The 15680-nt window shown below is 46.5% G+C and overlaps 1 protein-coding gene across 1 annotated transcript; it reads left to right on the top strand.

The window, feature by feature from the left end:
* The first annotated feature begins 4932 nt into the window (after positions 1–4932).
* Positions 4933–13018, top strand: TBC1D25 (TBC1 domain family member 25). The gene is made up of 6 exons (XM_033174097.1): positions 4933–5025; positions 7982–8091; positions 9376–9530; positions 10509–10633; positions 11046–11234; positions 11462–13018. Exons 1-6 carry the CDS (start codon positions 4933–4935, stop codon positions 12824–12826), a joined length of 2037 nt encoding a protein of 678 aa, XP_033029988.1. The 3' UTR covers positions 12827–13018.
* Positions 13019–15680: the final 2662 nt, after the last annotated feature.

Genomic DNA, 15680 nt, shown 5'->3' with positions numbered 1-15680 from the left:
GAATAGGAGTCCCCTAAGAGCTCTTTTGGCAAGTTACAGTTCCCATAATTCTTTTGGGGAAAGCCCTCACTGTTTAATAATCACACTAATTTTATTATTATTACCACACACATCTGGCATCATAGTGTTTTAAATGCATGGTGCAGATGAAGCCTGTGATTGTGGGGGCCAGATAATTTGATGATCCAATTGCTTGAATATGGTAGTTATTATGCCTTGTTTGTTGATAGCACAGATAATCCTCCTTTGTGGAAATATGGAGCTATTATGAGGATTAGTGTTTTTCACTACTTCCCCTCTCTTTTACCAGCATAGACAATGAGGCCTATGGGGCACCAGCATATGAGGAGGTGGTGACTGCTGGCTACTTATTGGGACCAACCTTTTGGACCATCACATCCCGTCCAGGAACAACTCCAGTGGAGCCCCCTCTGTGCAGTGTGGTCATTGAGCCTCCTGCCCACGGAGAGACTGTGGCCGAGGCATTCAGTGTCTTGGTGGCACCAGGCACTTGGACGCAGATCTACGGTCCAGGTAGCAATTTGTCTCTGATAACCATGAACTCAAAGGAGTTGAAGAATGGGCGGAACGCCTGGAGCCCCTCACACCCCCTCCTGCTTATGAGAACACGACGGTGGAGGAGCAGTGGCCTATGGAGCCGCTTTGCCACCCGGAGTGGCAAACGCGGGGGCACCCCTGGGGGGCAGGATGCTGCTCCGTAGCGTTGTGACATCAAGACTCATGCACGCTATGGATCGCAGTCTGGGCTGCTGGGCACGAGCAGCCGCCGCATGAAAGTCTACGGCATCCTGTCCATGCGGCTGCTGCTCGCACGGCAACTTATAAGGCTGCAGCGCGTGAGCAGCAGCTGCACGGAAGTGGGGCCGGGTGGCGGCTTGGGAGTCGTGGGGGTGGTGCAAAGTGTCACCCCCCTCCAGGGTGGAACATGGGGCGCTCCGCCCCCCAATGCCCCCTCCTTGCTACGCCCCTGTGGAGGAGGTCTTTGAAGACAAATTTCAGTCCTCCAGGATATGAGAACGGTGCACTGTGGACAAATGCACATATACGGGACTGCATTTCTTGTGGGAAATGCAAATACATATATACAAAACGAAGCTGTGTTTTCTGACATTTCCAGAATGTTCTTGGACTTACAGTCTAGGCCAGTGGTGGCGGAACTATGGCACACGGGCCAGAGAGGGCATTCAGAGCCCTCTCTGTGGGCACACGTGCCGTCGCCTCAGCAGGGCCGGAGCTTCCATGCCGGGGTGGGGGAAGAGTGAAGAGGAGAGGAGGGCTGGGTTAGGGTCAGTGTTGTTTTATGTTTGCTTGTGATTTTGATTCATTTGCGGTTGGTTTGCTTTTTTCAATTTGTTGTGTGGCTGCGTTTTCACAAGTTGCAAGTTTGTTGGCTTTGTGGTTTTCTGGAAAGTTTCAGTTTTTATTTTGAATGCAGCCTTGCAGCACCGGCGCTGAGTGAGGGGAGGCTGGGCCGAGGCAGCAAGCGAGCAGGCAAGGGATGTCGCTGCCCCCCACTCCACTTCTGAGAGACCCCCGCCTCCACTCCTGCGTGCAGGCAAGTAGGAGTGGGGGATATGGCTTTTCCGCAGGGCAGCGTTGCTGCTTGCATGGGAACAGGAGCTGGATGGGGGCTGCTCAGCTGGGGAGGTGCAGGCTCCGTCACACTTTCCGTTGAGGGGTTCGTGGCTGCACTCCCCTCAAGGGAGAAATTTAAAGGAGCCCCCACCTCCGCATCAGATCCCCTCCAACCCCATGAAGGCAGCCAGGATGAATAGTTGCTGGGGTTGGGGAAGGTGGAGGCAGTCCGGAAGCTGAAGGCAGCCAGGCACTCCTCAGCTTCCGAAAAAAGTACCAAAACTGGACCACTCATTTCAGGGTTTGAAGTGTTCAGTTTCAAGTAGTTAGAGAACTAATCTGTTCGAAAAATGAGGTACCACTGTATTTATTTCCCCCAATTTGAATTGTATTTCTTTTTCCCAATTTGAACTGTATTTATTTTTCCCCCAGTGGTGATTTTCTTGAGTCAAAATGAGAGTATTCCTAAACATTTTTTTTAGAAAAAAGCACTGAGTTATACCATAAAATTATGTATCAATGGAAAGATAATTTAATGAAGAATGTAATGCAATAACTTTTATGAAGGATTATTTATTACAACAGCAGTCATAAAGAAGAAACGTGAAACACAAAAAATGAGATATACAGATTAAATTGCCGTGTTGGCACTTTATTTATTTTATTTTTTAATGTATTTTTATTAAAGATTTTCTTGATTTACAAAAGTATGTGCAATGTCTCTCTCTCGTATTTTTTCCCATGTAACATTTTTACAGATCAGTTTCATTTGTAAAAGAAAAGGGGGAAAGAGGTGGATGGGGGAAGATGGGTGGGGGTGGGTGACGGTGTTTCTATTTTTACTTAATATATGTTGGGTTTGATGTCAGCGTTGCTTGTGCAGGTTCCCTGCTGTTCGCTTGTGTTCCTTTGGTGGTGAGAGAGGTTGGGGTTGGCCATGTTGGCACTTTACAGTAAATAAGTGGGTTGCGGGTTTCAGTTTGCACACTCGGTCTTTAAAAGGTTCGCCATCCATGCCTTAAATGGTTAGGAGGTGAAACCAACTGAAAAATGTAATGAAGCTCTTTTTCTAGTTCCGTTACTTAAATTCTTGCTTTGATCAATCTGAGGGTTAACTTGTAACTTTTCTCCACTTACTTTAAAGCAGAGGAAGAGTTATGAGTGCAGGTTTAATTGCTATTATCCTCACAGTAACTTTGTGAAATAGATTTGGCAGAGAGGCAATTACCTGCATATCTTAGAGCTGCATTTTATCACCTATGTTCCATCTACATTTTGTAACAGTCTCTGGTGAAACACTCTTTCTGTTTCTCTTTTGGGATGCCTTTGATAAGTAGTATGTGCATGTGTGTTCCTCCATCCCCTCTTAACTCCCTATCCAGAGTGTTAATGCTAATGAATATGGTTTGAGTTGGAGCGTTTCTACAATAAGTATATCCAGATCTATTGTGAAATAAAGCAGTTCATTAAACTTACTTGAGTTTTCCAAAAGCAACACACCCTGCTTTAAAAGCCAGCATGGCCAGTGGTGAGAGAAGATTGGCATTGTGGAAGGCATGAGGTGGGGAAAGGCCGATGTAAATAGCACATGCACACTTGTGCAGTACATGAACCTTTGTGAACCATGGTTGTTGTTGTTCAGTCGTGACCCCATGGACCAGAGCACGCCAGGCACACCTATCTTCCACTGCCTCCTGCAGTTTGGCCAAACTCATGCTAGTCGCTTCGAGAACACTGTCCAACCATCTCGTCCTCTGTCATCCCCTTCTCCTTGTGCCCTCCATCTTTCCCATCATCAGGGTCTTTTCTAGGGAGTCTTCTCATGAGGTGGCCAAAGTACTGGAGCCTCAACTTCAGGATCTGTCCTTCCAGTCCAACCCCCTGAACCATGGTAGGGGTATTAAAAATATAGAATGAAGTATTGCTTGTTTTCAAGTGACATAGTAGCTATGCTTGCCAAGAGCACTTATCATTTGTCTGCCTACTCCCTTTGCAAGGCTCAGGAGTGTTGGCACCTGACCTGCAGATGCCCCACTAGCTCATGATAAGAGCCATCTCTGAGTCCCAGCTGCTGAAAGCCTCCCAGTGGAAAGCAGATGCACTCATGGTCTCTGCTTGTCATGATGTTATCTTGCATAACAGATTAGAATAGAGAAATAGAGAGATTTAATTCCATTAATGCTCTTATTTAATATATCCTAATTTTTTATTCATTCATTGCTTGTTTTTACGTTGTTGTAAATCGCTGTGATGTATCTTTATGATACATAATTTTCATAAATGAATACATCAACAATTGAGTTGTTACATCCTCCGAAGGTTGTAGACTCTCCTTCCTTGGAGGTTTTTAAGCAGAGATTGGATGGCCACCTGTCATGGATGCTTTAGCTGATATTCCTTGCAGGGGGTTGGACTAAATGACCCTCGGGGTCCCTTCCAACTCTTTAAGATTCTATGATCACAGACCAATCCTGGTGCAATAAAGGCCCGTCCGTTATCCCAAGCGCGCTATTGTGACGTCACCGGCACGGCCCCCTTTCCCATTGGCTTCAATGAACAGAAACTGCACGCCCGCCCCGCCCCGTGCTTGGCCAGCCCCGTGGCGCAAGATGCTTCCGCACACAGAAGCCGGAGTGAGGGGCCCTACGTAGGCAGCTCTCATAATTTTTTGTATTTATGGCTCGGACACGCGTCCCTGTTCGACCCGGATGTTGTTCCCCTTCACACAAGGATATTGCCCTTCACTAGTTTCCGTTTGACCCGGATGTTGCTCGTCACGGCCCCTTTCTTGATTGGTTGGTCCTCTCATTTCCCCCCCCCCGCCTTTTGTTCCGTCCGCGGGAGCCGCTTCCTCTTTTAACCCCTCTCTCGCCACCCTTGAGCATTTCAGTTCCTCGGGCGGTTAAAGCACAGAAAGAGCGGGAAACGCGCGCAAAAACCCGCAGAGGCGAAGGAGTTAAGCCGCCTCCTTCCTCGCGCATACGCGCTTAAATAAAGAACTTGAGCCGGCAGCAGCTTTGCGCTCTGCGCCTTTAAGGCCGGGGCGGTGACGTCAGCGCCGGACGCGGCGAGGGGGCGGAAGTAGCCGGCGCGGGGAGGAGGTCACGTGATGGAAGCGGCGCCTCTCCGTCCGCCTGCCTCCCGCCTGCCTTACGCGGGAGTCCTGGCGAAGCGAGGCGGCTGACTGCGCGGGGCCCTGTTCCCCCCTCCTCCCCCCCCAGGGCGCGTGACGTGGAGGGGGAGGGGGCTGCAACGGCCCCGGCGCGAGGCGCCTCCTCCCCCCGCCCTCACACACAAGACGCGCAACACACACAAGAAGGTGGAGGGGCCGCCGGGATGGCGGCGGCGGCGGCGGCGGGGGCGCCTGGAGGGGGCGGGGCCGGGGCGCCAGAGGAGGAGGAGCACGAAGTGGTCCGCGTGCGGGTCAAGGTGAGCGGCCTGAGGGGACTCTGCGGCGGGGGGGGGGGGGAGGCGGTGTGTGGCGCGACCGTGTTTCGTATTGAAGCGGTTTGTGGGACGGAGACCTGAAAGGAGCCGCCCTTTGTTTCAGGAGGGATACGGCAGGCAGTGCCACGTAGCGGTTAGAGCAGCGTGGTAAACCTACGGCCCTCCGACTGCTGGGTTTTGGTTTACAATCAGGTTTCTCGCTTGCCCTCTCAGCCACTTGGTCCTAGGGTGGGTTGCGGAGATTTAAAGATGGAATGGCAAAAGCAGAGTGCAAGACAGAGCATAGTGTGGTTCCTAAATATATATGTGTGCCTTCAGCATTTCACGAAAACTGCAAAATGAGGGTGCCAGGTGCACCTATTTGGGGAGGGAATTGCCACAGAGAAAAAACTCCTGGGCCACCTACCTGCTGAACCTCTGAGGGCAGTGGAACTACCCAAAGACTCCCCTCTGCCGATCTTAACGCCTGGGAGGGTCTGTAGGGAAGAAAGCGGTCTTTCAGGTATGCTGCTGAACTACGACCCCCACCACCCATGGCCATTGGCCATGCTGGACCATGGCATTACACTGTTTTGCACAAGTCATTGCTTCAGTGCAGACATCACACCAAACAGTTGTTTATAGTAGCCATGCTTCTAGTTCTCAAAGGGTTAGAGCCGCTTTCTTTCAACTTGATGTACCTCTCATTGCTGTCAAATTGTGAGTGGCCTCCTTGGTGCAAGGATGTGGATACAAATAACAAGTGGTGTATTGACACTTTTACACAGTTATTAGTTGCAGTTTAGGAACCTAGATGTGGAGAGAGATTAACTTGCTCTCAGCGTGCAGTGGGAATTCACACTTCTTAGTGCTTTATTACTCTAAGAAACTTTACTAAATTTAATCGTAGCTGCAGACAATCTGAGTATAAAATAATGTTGTAAAGGAACTGTATTTCATTTCGTAGAAGAAGAAAGAGAATGAGTTCACAATTGTTGATTCACTATACACAACCTCTTACAGGTTTGGAGATGATTTCTTCTTCACAAGAAGAATGCCTTCAGTTACACACTTCCTAAAATAAGGACAACTTGATAACGCTTGGGTTTCTCCCTACTCTACGATTCTGTCCCTAATGGTTGTACTAATCTATATCCAAGCAGGTAGCCGTGTTGGTCTGCCGTAGTCGAAATAAATTAAAACAATTATTTTAGAAGGTAGTTAAAAAGACTCTTCTTAAAAATCTAAAAACTCCTTTAAAAGAATCAAGTCTTCAAAAAAGTTATATGATCTAAGAAAGTCTTTAAAAGAATCCTTCCCAAAGAGTTTAAAAATTATAATGTAGCACCTTAGAGACCAACTGAGTACCGTAGTTTTAGTTATGAGCTTTCGTGTGATACAACACTTCTTCACATACAGATAATCTATAACACACTGATCTATAAAACACACATATTTTATACTCAGATTGTCCAGTTTGCAGTAGTTGCACCTGCTTCTCTTGTCAGGTTTCTAGCACTGTTACTTTGACAGTAATTGATATTTAGATTACATTTTGGGCAAATATTCTCTCAAATTTTTCTGTCAGGAATGTAATTAGTGCAGTAGAACCTCGGTTCCCAAACGCCTCTGTCGTCATACATTTTGGTTCTCAAACACCCCAAAACCCGGAAATAAATTTTTTGAACGTTTTTCAGAACCCGAATGTGTGGCGCGGCTTCCGCTGAAAGCAGAAAACTCTTGCAACCAATGGGAAGCCGTGCCTCGGTTTTCAAATGTTTCTGAAGCCGAATGGGCTTTTGGAACGGATTTCACTTGAGAACTGAAGTACCACTGTATTTGGTTTTATACTAGTCAAAAGTGTTGTTTTGGCTTGGGGATAGGTTCAACTGAGTTCTCTGGCTTGTTTCCTGGTAAAGCTTGTTAACTCACCTTGGAAGTATGTTGATTGATTCAGTGGGATTATCAAAGTAATATACTTAGGGTTGTGCAGTTTTTTAATTAGAAACCACTGTTTTGCTAATAATAATAATAATAATAATAATAATAATAATAATAATAATAAATTTATTATTTGTACCCCACTCATCAGACTGGGGAGCCCTATGTCTCTGTGGCTGTAAACCTTCTGCAAATGATATAATCTGGACCATACTCCAGACTGCATTAAGATCTTCTCACTCCATTGTTTCTGTTAGCTTGAAGAGACATTGTATATGGAAGTAGCCAAAAGTCATTTTGGACCCTTTTGCTTTTGTGCGATGTTGAAGGATTATTGCCAACCTTGTAGCTATCTAGATACTGCAATAGCTGAGTGATAGATCAAATGTTTTGTAAATTTCAGGTCACATGTTTGGCCCCCCAGTATCCCTGGTTACAAAATATTGAGAAACACCTGTCTATGAGATCTATCTTTCCAGTGGTAAATCTGATGTAAAAGAGCTGAATTTGCCCCTTGATAAATTCTAGGTTGATAAGAAGCAAGTTGCACTGACCAATATACTTCAGAAGGCCTACTTTTGTGAGAGAGATTGCCAAGCACTTAGCTTGGTGTAACTCCATTGATGTAAATGGAATTGCATCAGTTCATGGTCAGTGAATGATCCCCTTTGTGTATTAATACACTAACAATAGAACCCTTTGTTGTTCCTCTCTTGTTAGGGTTATCCTAGGGGAAGGAGCTGTTCTTTGGTCTGTAAAGTATCAAGCTTATGTGTTTGATATATATAGAACTACCCCTTAGAACTTAGTATCATTGTGGTAGAAAAGCAGAGTGTGTTGCTGATGGTGTGGAGATTTGGAGACAAGCTTTTTATTTTTGTCAATAGGGAAATTAAGAGATTATAGTTGGATTGCATTTTGAACTTGTTTTCCCCGACCTCTCAATCACTGGATCTCTGCTGTCTCCAAGTTATAGGGTTGGTTCTTTGGTCTTGCTTACTTCTTGTAATCCTTTCAGAAATGTGAAGGCTTCTTTCAACCTGAGTTCCGTACCTTTGCTGTGGATCCACAGATCACCTCACTGGATGTATTGCAGCACATCCTCATCAGGGCATTTGACCTAAATGGGTGAGTCTGGGAAGAGGATAGAAAATATGGAACTGGGTAGTCCCGACTTTTAGCTCCCATGCTACTTTCCCACTAAATGAAAACGGGGTCAGTGAAGGTGGAGCTGAGAGATAGAGCTTCTGTTTTCATATCTAGGAGGGGAATGAGGTTTGAAGGGACATGAGTAAAAGTGACATGAGAACAGGAAGCCTTTCATTCCTTTCCCTGTTCTGACATCAAATCTTCTGAAAGCTATGGATTTGATCCCCTGTTCAAAGGAGAGCCATTCATACCAAGGGATGTTCTCATAAGTAAGGAGAGGGAGAGTGGTTAAACTTTGGATCACCAGTCTTCTGTCATTTCAAATAAACATAAACAGTCTATAAAGGTAAAGGGACCCCTGACTGTTAGGTCTAGTCGCGGACGACTCTGGAGTTGCGGCGCTCATCTCGCTTTATTGGCCGAGGGAGCTTCCGGGTCATGTGGCTGCTTCTAGTGAACAAGAGCAGCGCACGGAAACGCCGTTTACCTTCCTGCTGAAGTGGTCCCTATTTATCTACTTGCACTTTGACGTGCTTTCGAGCTGCTAGGTTGGCAGGAGCAGGGACCGAGCAACAGGAGCTCCCACCGTCGCGGGGATTCGAACCGCCAACCTTCTGATCGGCAAGCCCTAGGCTCTGTGGTTTAGACCACAGTGCCACCCGCGTCCCAAACAATCTTTACCTTCATTATTATTAACAGCTTCTGTTTTCAGTAGTGACTTAGAGTTACAGTAAAATCATAATTAAAAAAGCACATGGTACTATCCAACAAATCATTTTACTACCTTCCTCTTTGCTTGTGAGAACTAAACAGTTACCTCATGCAGAGAGTGAGATAGGGTCCCTTGCAGAAAACACCCAGATGTTAGCACAACAAGGTGCTAAGTCTGCATGGGATTTAGCTGTTACGTCCTGGGTAAGCCAGATCTAATTTCATCACATGTAAAGCTGGACAGCCTGTCTGCTACACAGATAGTAGGAAGCTTTGTCCTGAGAGCCACTTTACATGGAATAGATCTCGTTTTGTTGTGGGATGCAGCATGCATGCTTCTTGTACAGTTGTGAATGATGAAGGCACATATATTTGCCCCACTGCATGTATGTACCATGCAGTGAATTAAATATATTCAGCAACTGTGACTGCATATTGTTGTTTTCTAAACAACATCAAAAGAGCAGCCGTGTAGATTTTGTTAAACAAAAGAGGTCTCCTGTTTTAAATGCGGGGAAAGAATATGAACATGTCTGTCTTTACTCACCTTAGGAAGAAGAATTTTGCCATCAGCTACCTGGGCCGAGATAAGCAAGGCCAAGAATCATACTTGTCATTGATGTCAGATTGGGATCTGGGCATGGCGTTTGCTGGAGCCTCCAAGCCTTACTTGCAGCTCAAGATAGACATCAAGCCCTCAGAGGATAGTAAGTAACACACACACACACACACAGAGAGAGAGAGAGAGAGAGAGAGAGAGAGAACAAGAGAGGGAGTCATTTTTCCAGCCCTTGCATCCTTTGGTCCCATCCCAAGTCCTCACTTGGCTCTTTATGCTATGGACATGTCCAAGGAATTCAGTTATTTCATCTTCTCTGCCAGTGTTGTTTTCTCTTGTAGAAATAGTTACAGGTAGGTAGCTGTGTTGGTCTGTCGTAGTCAAAACAAAATAAAAAAAATTCCTTCCAGTAGCACCTTAGAGACCAACTAAGTTTGCTATCGGTAGAAATGTTACCTGATCCCTGCTGTAAATAAAGGAATTATATTTACTGGAGACTTTGAGGGGGGGTGGAATCTTAGGACTGAAGAGGGGGATTGACTATGTTTTCCCCCCATATACCTTTCCAACTCTGGCTATTGTATATTGCTCAGTTTATTTTAGAACTCCCTGTGGCCTTTTTATAGAGTGCAGTTTGATCTCTCCCATTTATGGGTGGCATGCAAAGCCCCCAAACCTTGTTTCAGACTTTGTGAATTTTGTGTTTGCAACACACGAGTGCAGAATTTGCTACTGTAGAATCTAGTCCCCTGTAACTCATCCTTCTTTTCAAAGCAAATTTCTAGGGCTTTTTGAAACATATTGTTGTTTTCAAGCATGTGATCCAGCAGAATCAGAATTGACCCTTCACGGCAGAAGCAGAATTATGTAAAATAAGCAAGAATGTGTAAATGTTAATACTTTGTTTTCATCATTTATACAGATCATGAAACTCTACTTTGCTTTATGCTCTTTTTTCTTTTTAAAGTGAGGTATGCACAGCATGATTATTTTGTTTGTGTCCTTTCTGTAGCATTTCTCAACATGCAGTGAGATTTGATCCTGTGAAATTATGCTGGGTGGTGGTGAGGGAATGGCAGATCCTGGGCTTGAGGAGTTGGCTCATGTCATTGCCATATTCTCTTAGGCCCCCTGCTAGAAGACTGGGACATCATCAGCCCCAAGGATGTGATCAGCACCGACCTGCTGCTGGTGGAGAAGCGGTCTCTGGCTGCAGCAGCCCTGCCCTTCACTCAATCCATCATCTCCCAGGTAAGCCGTAAGAGGATGATTCTTTTGACTTGGACTTTCATGATGCGATGTTCCACAAACAAATATCCAGGAAGTACTTCTTAACTCCTTGGATGGAAAGAGGCAGAGGAGAGAAACCAGTTCTAATTTCCATGATCTTTTAGCCTAGCTCTATTCATGAACCACAAAATATCCAGTTTGTCTCCATACCAGCTTTTTTGGCTCAGAAGATTAACTCCCTCTCCTAAGCTCCAGAGGTTACCCTAAAGCCAAGATATAACTACATACAATGTGTGAGACAGGTTGCCCTGTTCTCTTACCTTCGTGTTTTAAGTTACTGAGCTCATGTTGTAGAACTTACAAGTTCTTTCTTTTGAGCATGGTTGTGTACAGGTTACTTTCTGACCTCAGCTTTACTTTTGTCAACTGGCAGGTGGGCAGGACACTGTCTAAGGTCCAACAAGCACTCAGCTGGTCCTATGGCGAGGACGTCAAACCTTTCAAGCCCCCGCTGAGCGACTCCGAGTTCCACACGTACCTGAACCATGAAGGGCAGCTGACAAGACCTGCAGAGCTGCGTCTTCGAATTTTCCACGGTGGAGTTGAGCCCTCTCTACGCAAGGTGGGGATGGGGATTCTGGAGGTCAGTTTTCTGCCTCGAGAGACGAGCATGTGGTTAAGGGGGCCAGGGCAAGGCTTCTCTCCCTTTGCTCCCACTCTGAGGCCATTTGTCTTGACCTTGGCATGGATGCATGTCCGCTGCTCTGAGGGCGGGTGTCTTCCTGTAACTGATCCTTGCCATTGATGGGAAAAGCAGTTCCGGTGTTGAGTCATCCCTGTTTCCCACAGGTGGTTTGGCGATATTTGCTAAATGTCTATCCTGATGGGTTGACGGGTCAGGAGCGCATGGATTACATGAAGCGGAAGACTCGGGAGTATGAGCAGCTGAAGGGGGAATGGGAAGCTCGCGCCAGCCCCGAGGACCTGGACTTTATTCGCAGCAACGTGCTGAAGGACGTTCTGCGAACAGATCGCACCCATCCCTACTACGCAGGCTCAGATGACAACCCCCACTTGACAGCCCTGCACGACCTCTTGACCACCTATGCCGTCACCCACCCACAAATCTCCTATTGCCAGGGCATGAGTGACATCGCCTCCCCCATTCTGGCTGTCATGGACAACGAAGCTCATGCCTTCATCTGCTTCTGTGGCATCATGAAACGCCTGGAGGGCAATTTCCAGGTGGATGGTGAAGTCATGTCGGTGAAGTTCTCCCACCTCAAGCTTCTCCTCCGCCATTCAGACCCAGAGTTCTACTCCTACCTCCTCTCCCGGGGCGCCGATGACCTCTTCTTCTGCTATCGCTGGCTGCTGCTGGAACTCAAGCGTGAGTTTGCCTTTGAGGATGCCTTGCGTATGCTGGAGGTCACCTGGAGCTCCTTTCCTCCCGACCCTCCTGAGAAGGAAGTGGAGTTGGTGGGCCCGCCGGCCAGGCCCGGAGACAGCAGCCAGCCTGTTCGAAGGAGACACATGTTGCGTCCAGCTTGCACTTTTGAGGCAGCTGGGGACCAACCCTGCCAAGGGGCAGTTTCTGATGAAAAGACACTAGTGAAACAGTCTAGCTTTGGGGAGTTCAAGTATTACAGCACTCATAATGAGGACAGCTCAGAGGATGACCCATCGCCCAGATTTCAGCGCTCCGTAGAAGAGGACGAGGACTGTAGCAATGAGCAGGATCCATTGATCCAGACAACTAACGTGGCCAAGTCTTTTTCTGCTCCATCCCTTCGGGCCTTGACTCCACCCTCTCGGGACTCAGCCTCCTCCTCAACCAACGGCAATGAGGAAAGCCAGTCAGATGAGGAGAAGGGGGACTCAGTGGTTCACACCCCTTCCTCTCCCTCCCGTGGAACTGCTGCTCCTTCTCCTGTTGCTGCAGTCAGCCTGCCACCCCCACAGGAGTTTGGCAGAGGCAACCCCTTTGTGCTCTTCCTGTGCCTCGCCATCCTCCTGGAGCACCGAGACCATATCATCAAGAACAACATGGACTACAATGAGCTGGCCATGCATTTTGACCGCTTGGTCCGTCGTCACAACCTGAATAAGATCCTTCACCGCGCCAAGGCCCTCTTTGCCAACTACCTGCAGTCTGAAGTCTGGGACTCTGAAGAGGGTGATGAGGCAGCAGCTGAATCTCCTGCCGCGTTGTGACCCCACCCCCCTTTTCTTCTCTTGACACGTGGGGACTGGTTCCCTGCTGCCATTATGGTGCAAGCTGTGATGTGGAAGGGTGAACAATGAGTAATCCGGCTTGGTCTCAGCTCTACAGTAATCTTCATGGGAGGTGGCCTGGAGCAGCTAAGTTGGATTGTCCCACTCAATACACCTTCTGTGTCATATGTACTGTTTTTATCTATCTCTTTGTGCAAATAACTTGGCAGAGATGTTCCATCTATCTCCTGTGCCTCCTACCCTTCCAAGTGCTAATTATCTTCCTAGGAAGATCTACCCTGGAGCAGCCAGGTTTTACACTCTGTTAGCCCCTTTCTCTCCTCCTAGTCAATACTTGACATGCATTTCCCCCTCTTAGCTACCCACTTACTAATGTCCTCCTTAGAATGTTGGTCACTAAGCAATCAAGATTGATTTCTGACCCTTTAACCTGGTCTCTTCTGTTCTGGGCAGGTTTGCCAAAGGCATTTTAAAATGCTGAATCTTGATGTGACCTTAATTTCCTTTATACTGCGGCAGGTTCTGCTTGGCGAAAACCCTGCACATACGCCTCTCTGCAAAAACTTGCCTTTTATGCTGAGTTATTCAAATGTTTTTGCCCATTTGGGTTTTTTAAAAGCACTTTATTTTCTCTATAATTTTGTTCATTCCTCTAGTATTGCCTTTCTGTTTTAGCTTGAAAGCGCTTTTTAAGAACTGAACTCGCAGCCTTGAAAAAATATGCTTGGTGTGTTTAAAAGTGGACTTGTAACACCCCATTGCCCTTACTGGCCAATTTTTAATCTGAACAGGTTGTCCTTTTTTAAATTGGGCCATCTCAGTGGTCTTTTGTGAATTAAGTACTCACGGGGAGTCAACAGTCTAGTAAAAGAGTGGGTTGGGAGAGTTGAATGGAGTCTTGATGCCACAGTGCCCTTATAGATCTTGATTTTGGGTAAGTAATACCTTGTGTCTGGCTCACACACTTTCTCTTAACTAGTGATCTCCTCAGCTGATGTATCATCCAAGATTTGCTTGCTGTAAAAACAGCCATTGCCTGGTCAGGTGGGTTTTGTTTCCGGTCTCTTTAACTTGCTTTCTTATTTAAACGCAGGTTGCCAAATTCTTAACAATGGTTTCTCTATGCATCTTTAGCTTGCAGGGCAGGATTGCGCTGGAACGTGTAGCAACAGATTCTGTATCATTAGACAGAGAGAACTCAAGCTGCTTCTAGTCTTAATGCATTAATTTGAAGTCAAATAGTAGCAAGTGGTAGTAGTGTTTGCCTCTTGAGACATTCTCGCTGTTTCTAGGTTAAACTGGAAACCAAATCACTTGTGACCCTGTATTAAAATGGTTTGATTATTGAGAGTTGATACATGAATAGGCTGTGCTGCTACCTTTCTGCCTTGGAACAGACTGGGTGGGAGATGCCATAGATGGGACAAAAAGTAGACTGTGCTGAATACAGTTCAGTCAGTAGCACCACTTCTTTTCCGGCCAAAAGGTACATTGTTGGTGGCTCACTCTGCTTCAGATGAGCAAAATGGGCTCAACCATGTCCCTAAAGGCCATTGGAAACATTCATTTGTTTTAACTCCAGTGTTGGGGGTTCAGTTTCCATTTTAGATATGCAATTCCTAGATTCAGTGGCAAATTATTTTGAGATTCCCCCTCCACCCCTCTCTTAATGTTGGGGGTGCCACAGTGTGCCCTGTTCTGCCCCCCCCCAACAATTCCTCCATGCGTTCATTTGCCTGCCTTAATTCACAGCTAGCTGGGGCTAAAATCCCCAGGGTGGGTTTCAACTAACTAGTTCTGCTGTGGAAACCTGTGTAAGGACATTGCCAGCACAACAGGGCTTCCCATTCCCTCCTCCACACCCCCTGAATTTTGCTCTGAGGGGTCAGGAGAATCCTCAGAACAGCATGCGGGGGGGGGGGGGGTAGAAGAGAGGGGTCATTCTGTCCAACAAACTGAATGATTGCCATAACACTACATTAAATTCCTTCTCCAGACTAGAAATTTTTGGGGAGAAGCTTAGAAAAAGGATATACTGGAAGGTGGGAATGAGGTGAAGCTTCCTTCTCAGGCCATCACATCTTTTCTAGCCAGAGCAGCCTTTGTACTGGCATGGGGTTTTAAATCTCTGCAGGCCAAGAGCAGAAATCAGCAGGGGCCACAATGAGGCTTCCCATCAGCAGTGAGGTCTTAAGCAGCTTCCTTTCTTGATTGGTTGGAATTAGGTGAATTTTAACAACCTGAGAACCATCAAAGTCAATAAGAGAAAATCAAAGCATGGCTAATTAAAAGGGACTTCAGATAACTTGGTGCCACAGAGGCATCCGTACTTCATTTGTGGGGCAGGATGCAGAACTACAAGTCCTATCTATCCATATTTTTAAAAGGGCATGAGCTGATTCTTTTAATGAAATGTCCACTAGAAGGAGCTGTAGCTTAGTTTAAAACAATGAAGCTACATTGGAGGAGGTCTGTACAGCTCTCTGCACCCTTTCACCAGCTCCTTCCATATTGATACTGATGGCAGATGGCAGTAGAGGTGAAAAACAATTAAACAGAAGGCGTAAGTCCTTTTGAGAACAGAGGTCAAGGAAAGGTAGAATAACCGCTTTTGGAGCTACATCCATTACATAGGTCCCATATTGTCCTTTTTTTAAAAAAAAAAGAAGAAGTTGATTCTGGATTAATGCAGAGTCTCTAGCTTGGCTTGCAAAAGGTGGATCATAGACACACACACCCCATATGGTGGCTTGCTTCCTACAGGATGCTGTTGGAGTCACTGTGTCTGAACCAGGTCTCCTTGGTTATTTAACTTCCAGGATGTCCCTACATT

The sequence above is a fragment of the Lacerta agilis genome, chromosome 16, assembly GCF_009819535.1.
Source record: "Lacerta agilis isolate rLacAgi1 chromosome 16, rLacAgi1.pri, whole genome shotgun sequence".
Lineage (NCBI taxonomy): Eukaryota > Metazoa > Chordata > Lepidosauria > Squamata > Lacertidae > Lacerta > Lacerta agilis.
This window is presented reverse-complemented; position numbering and strand designations above follow the sequence as displayed.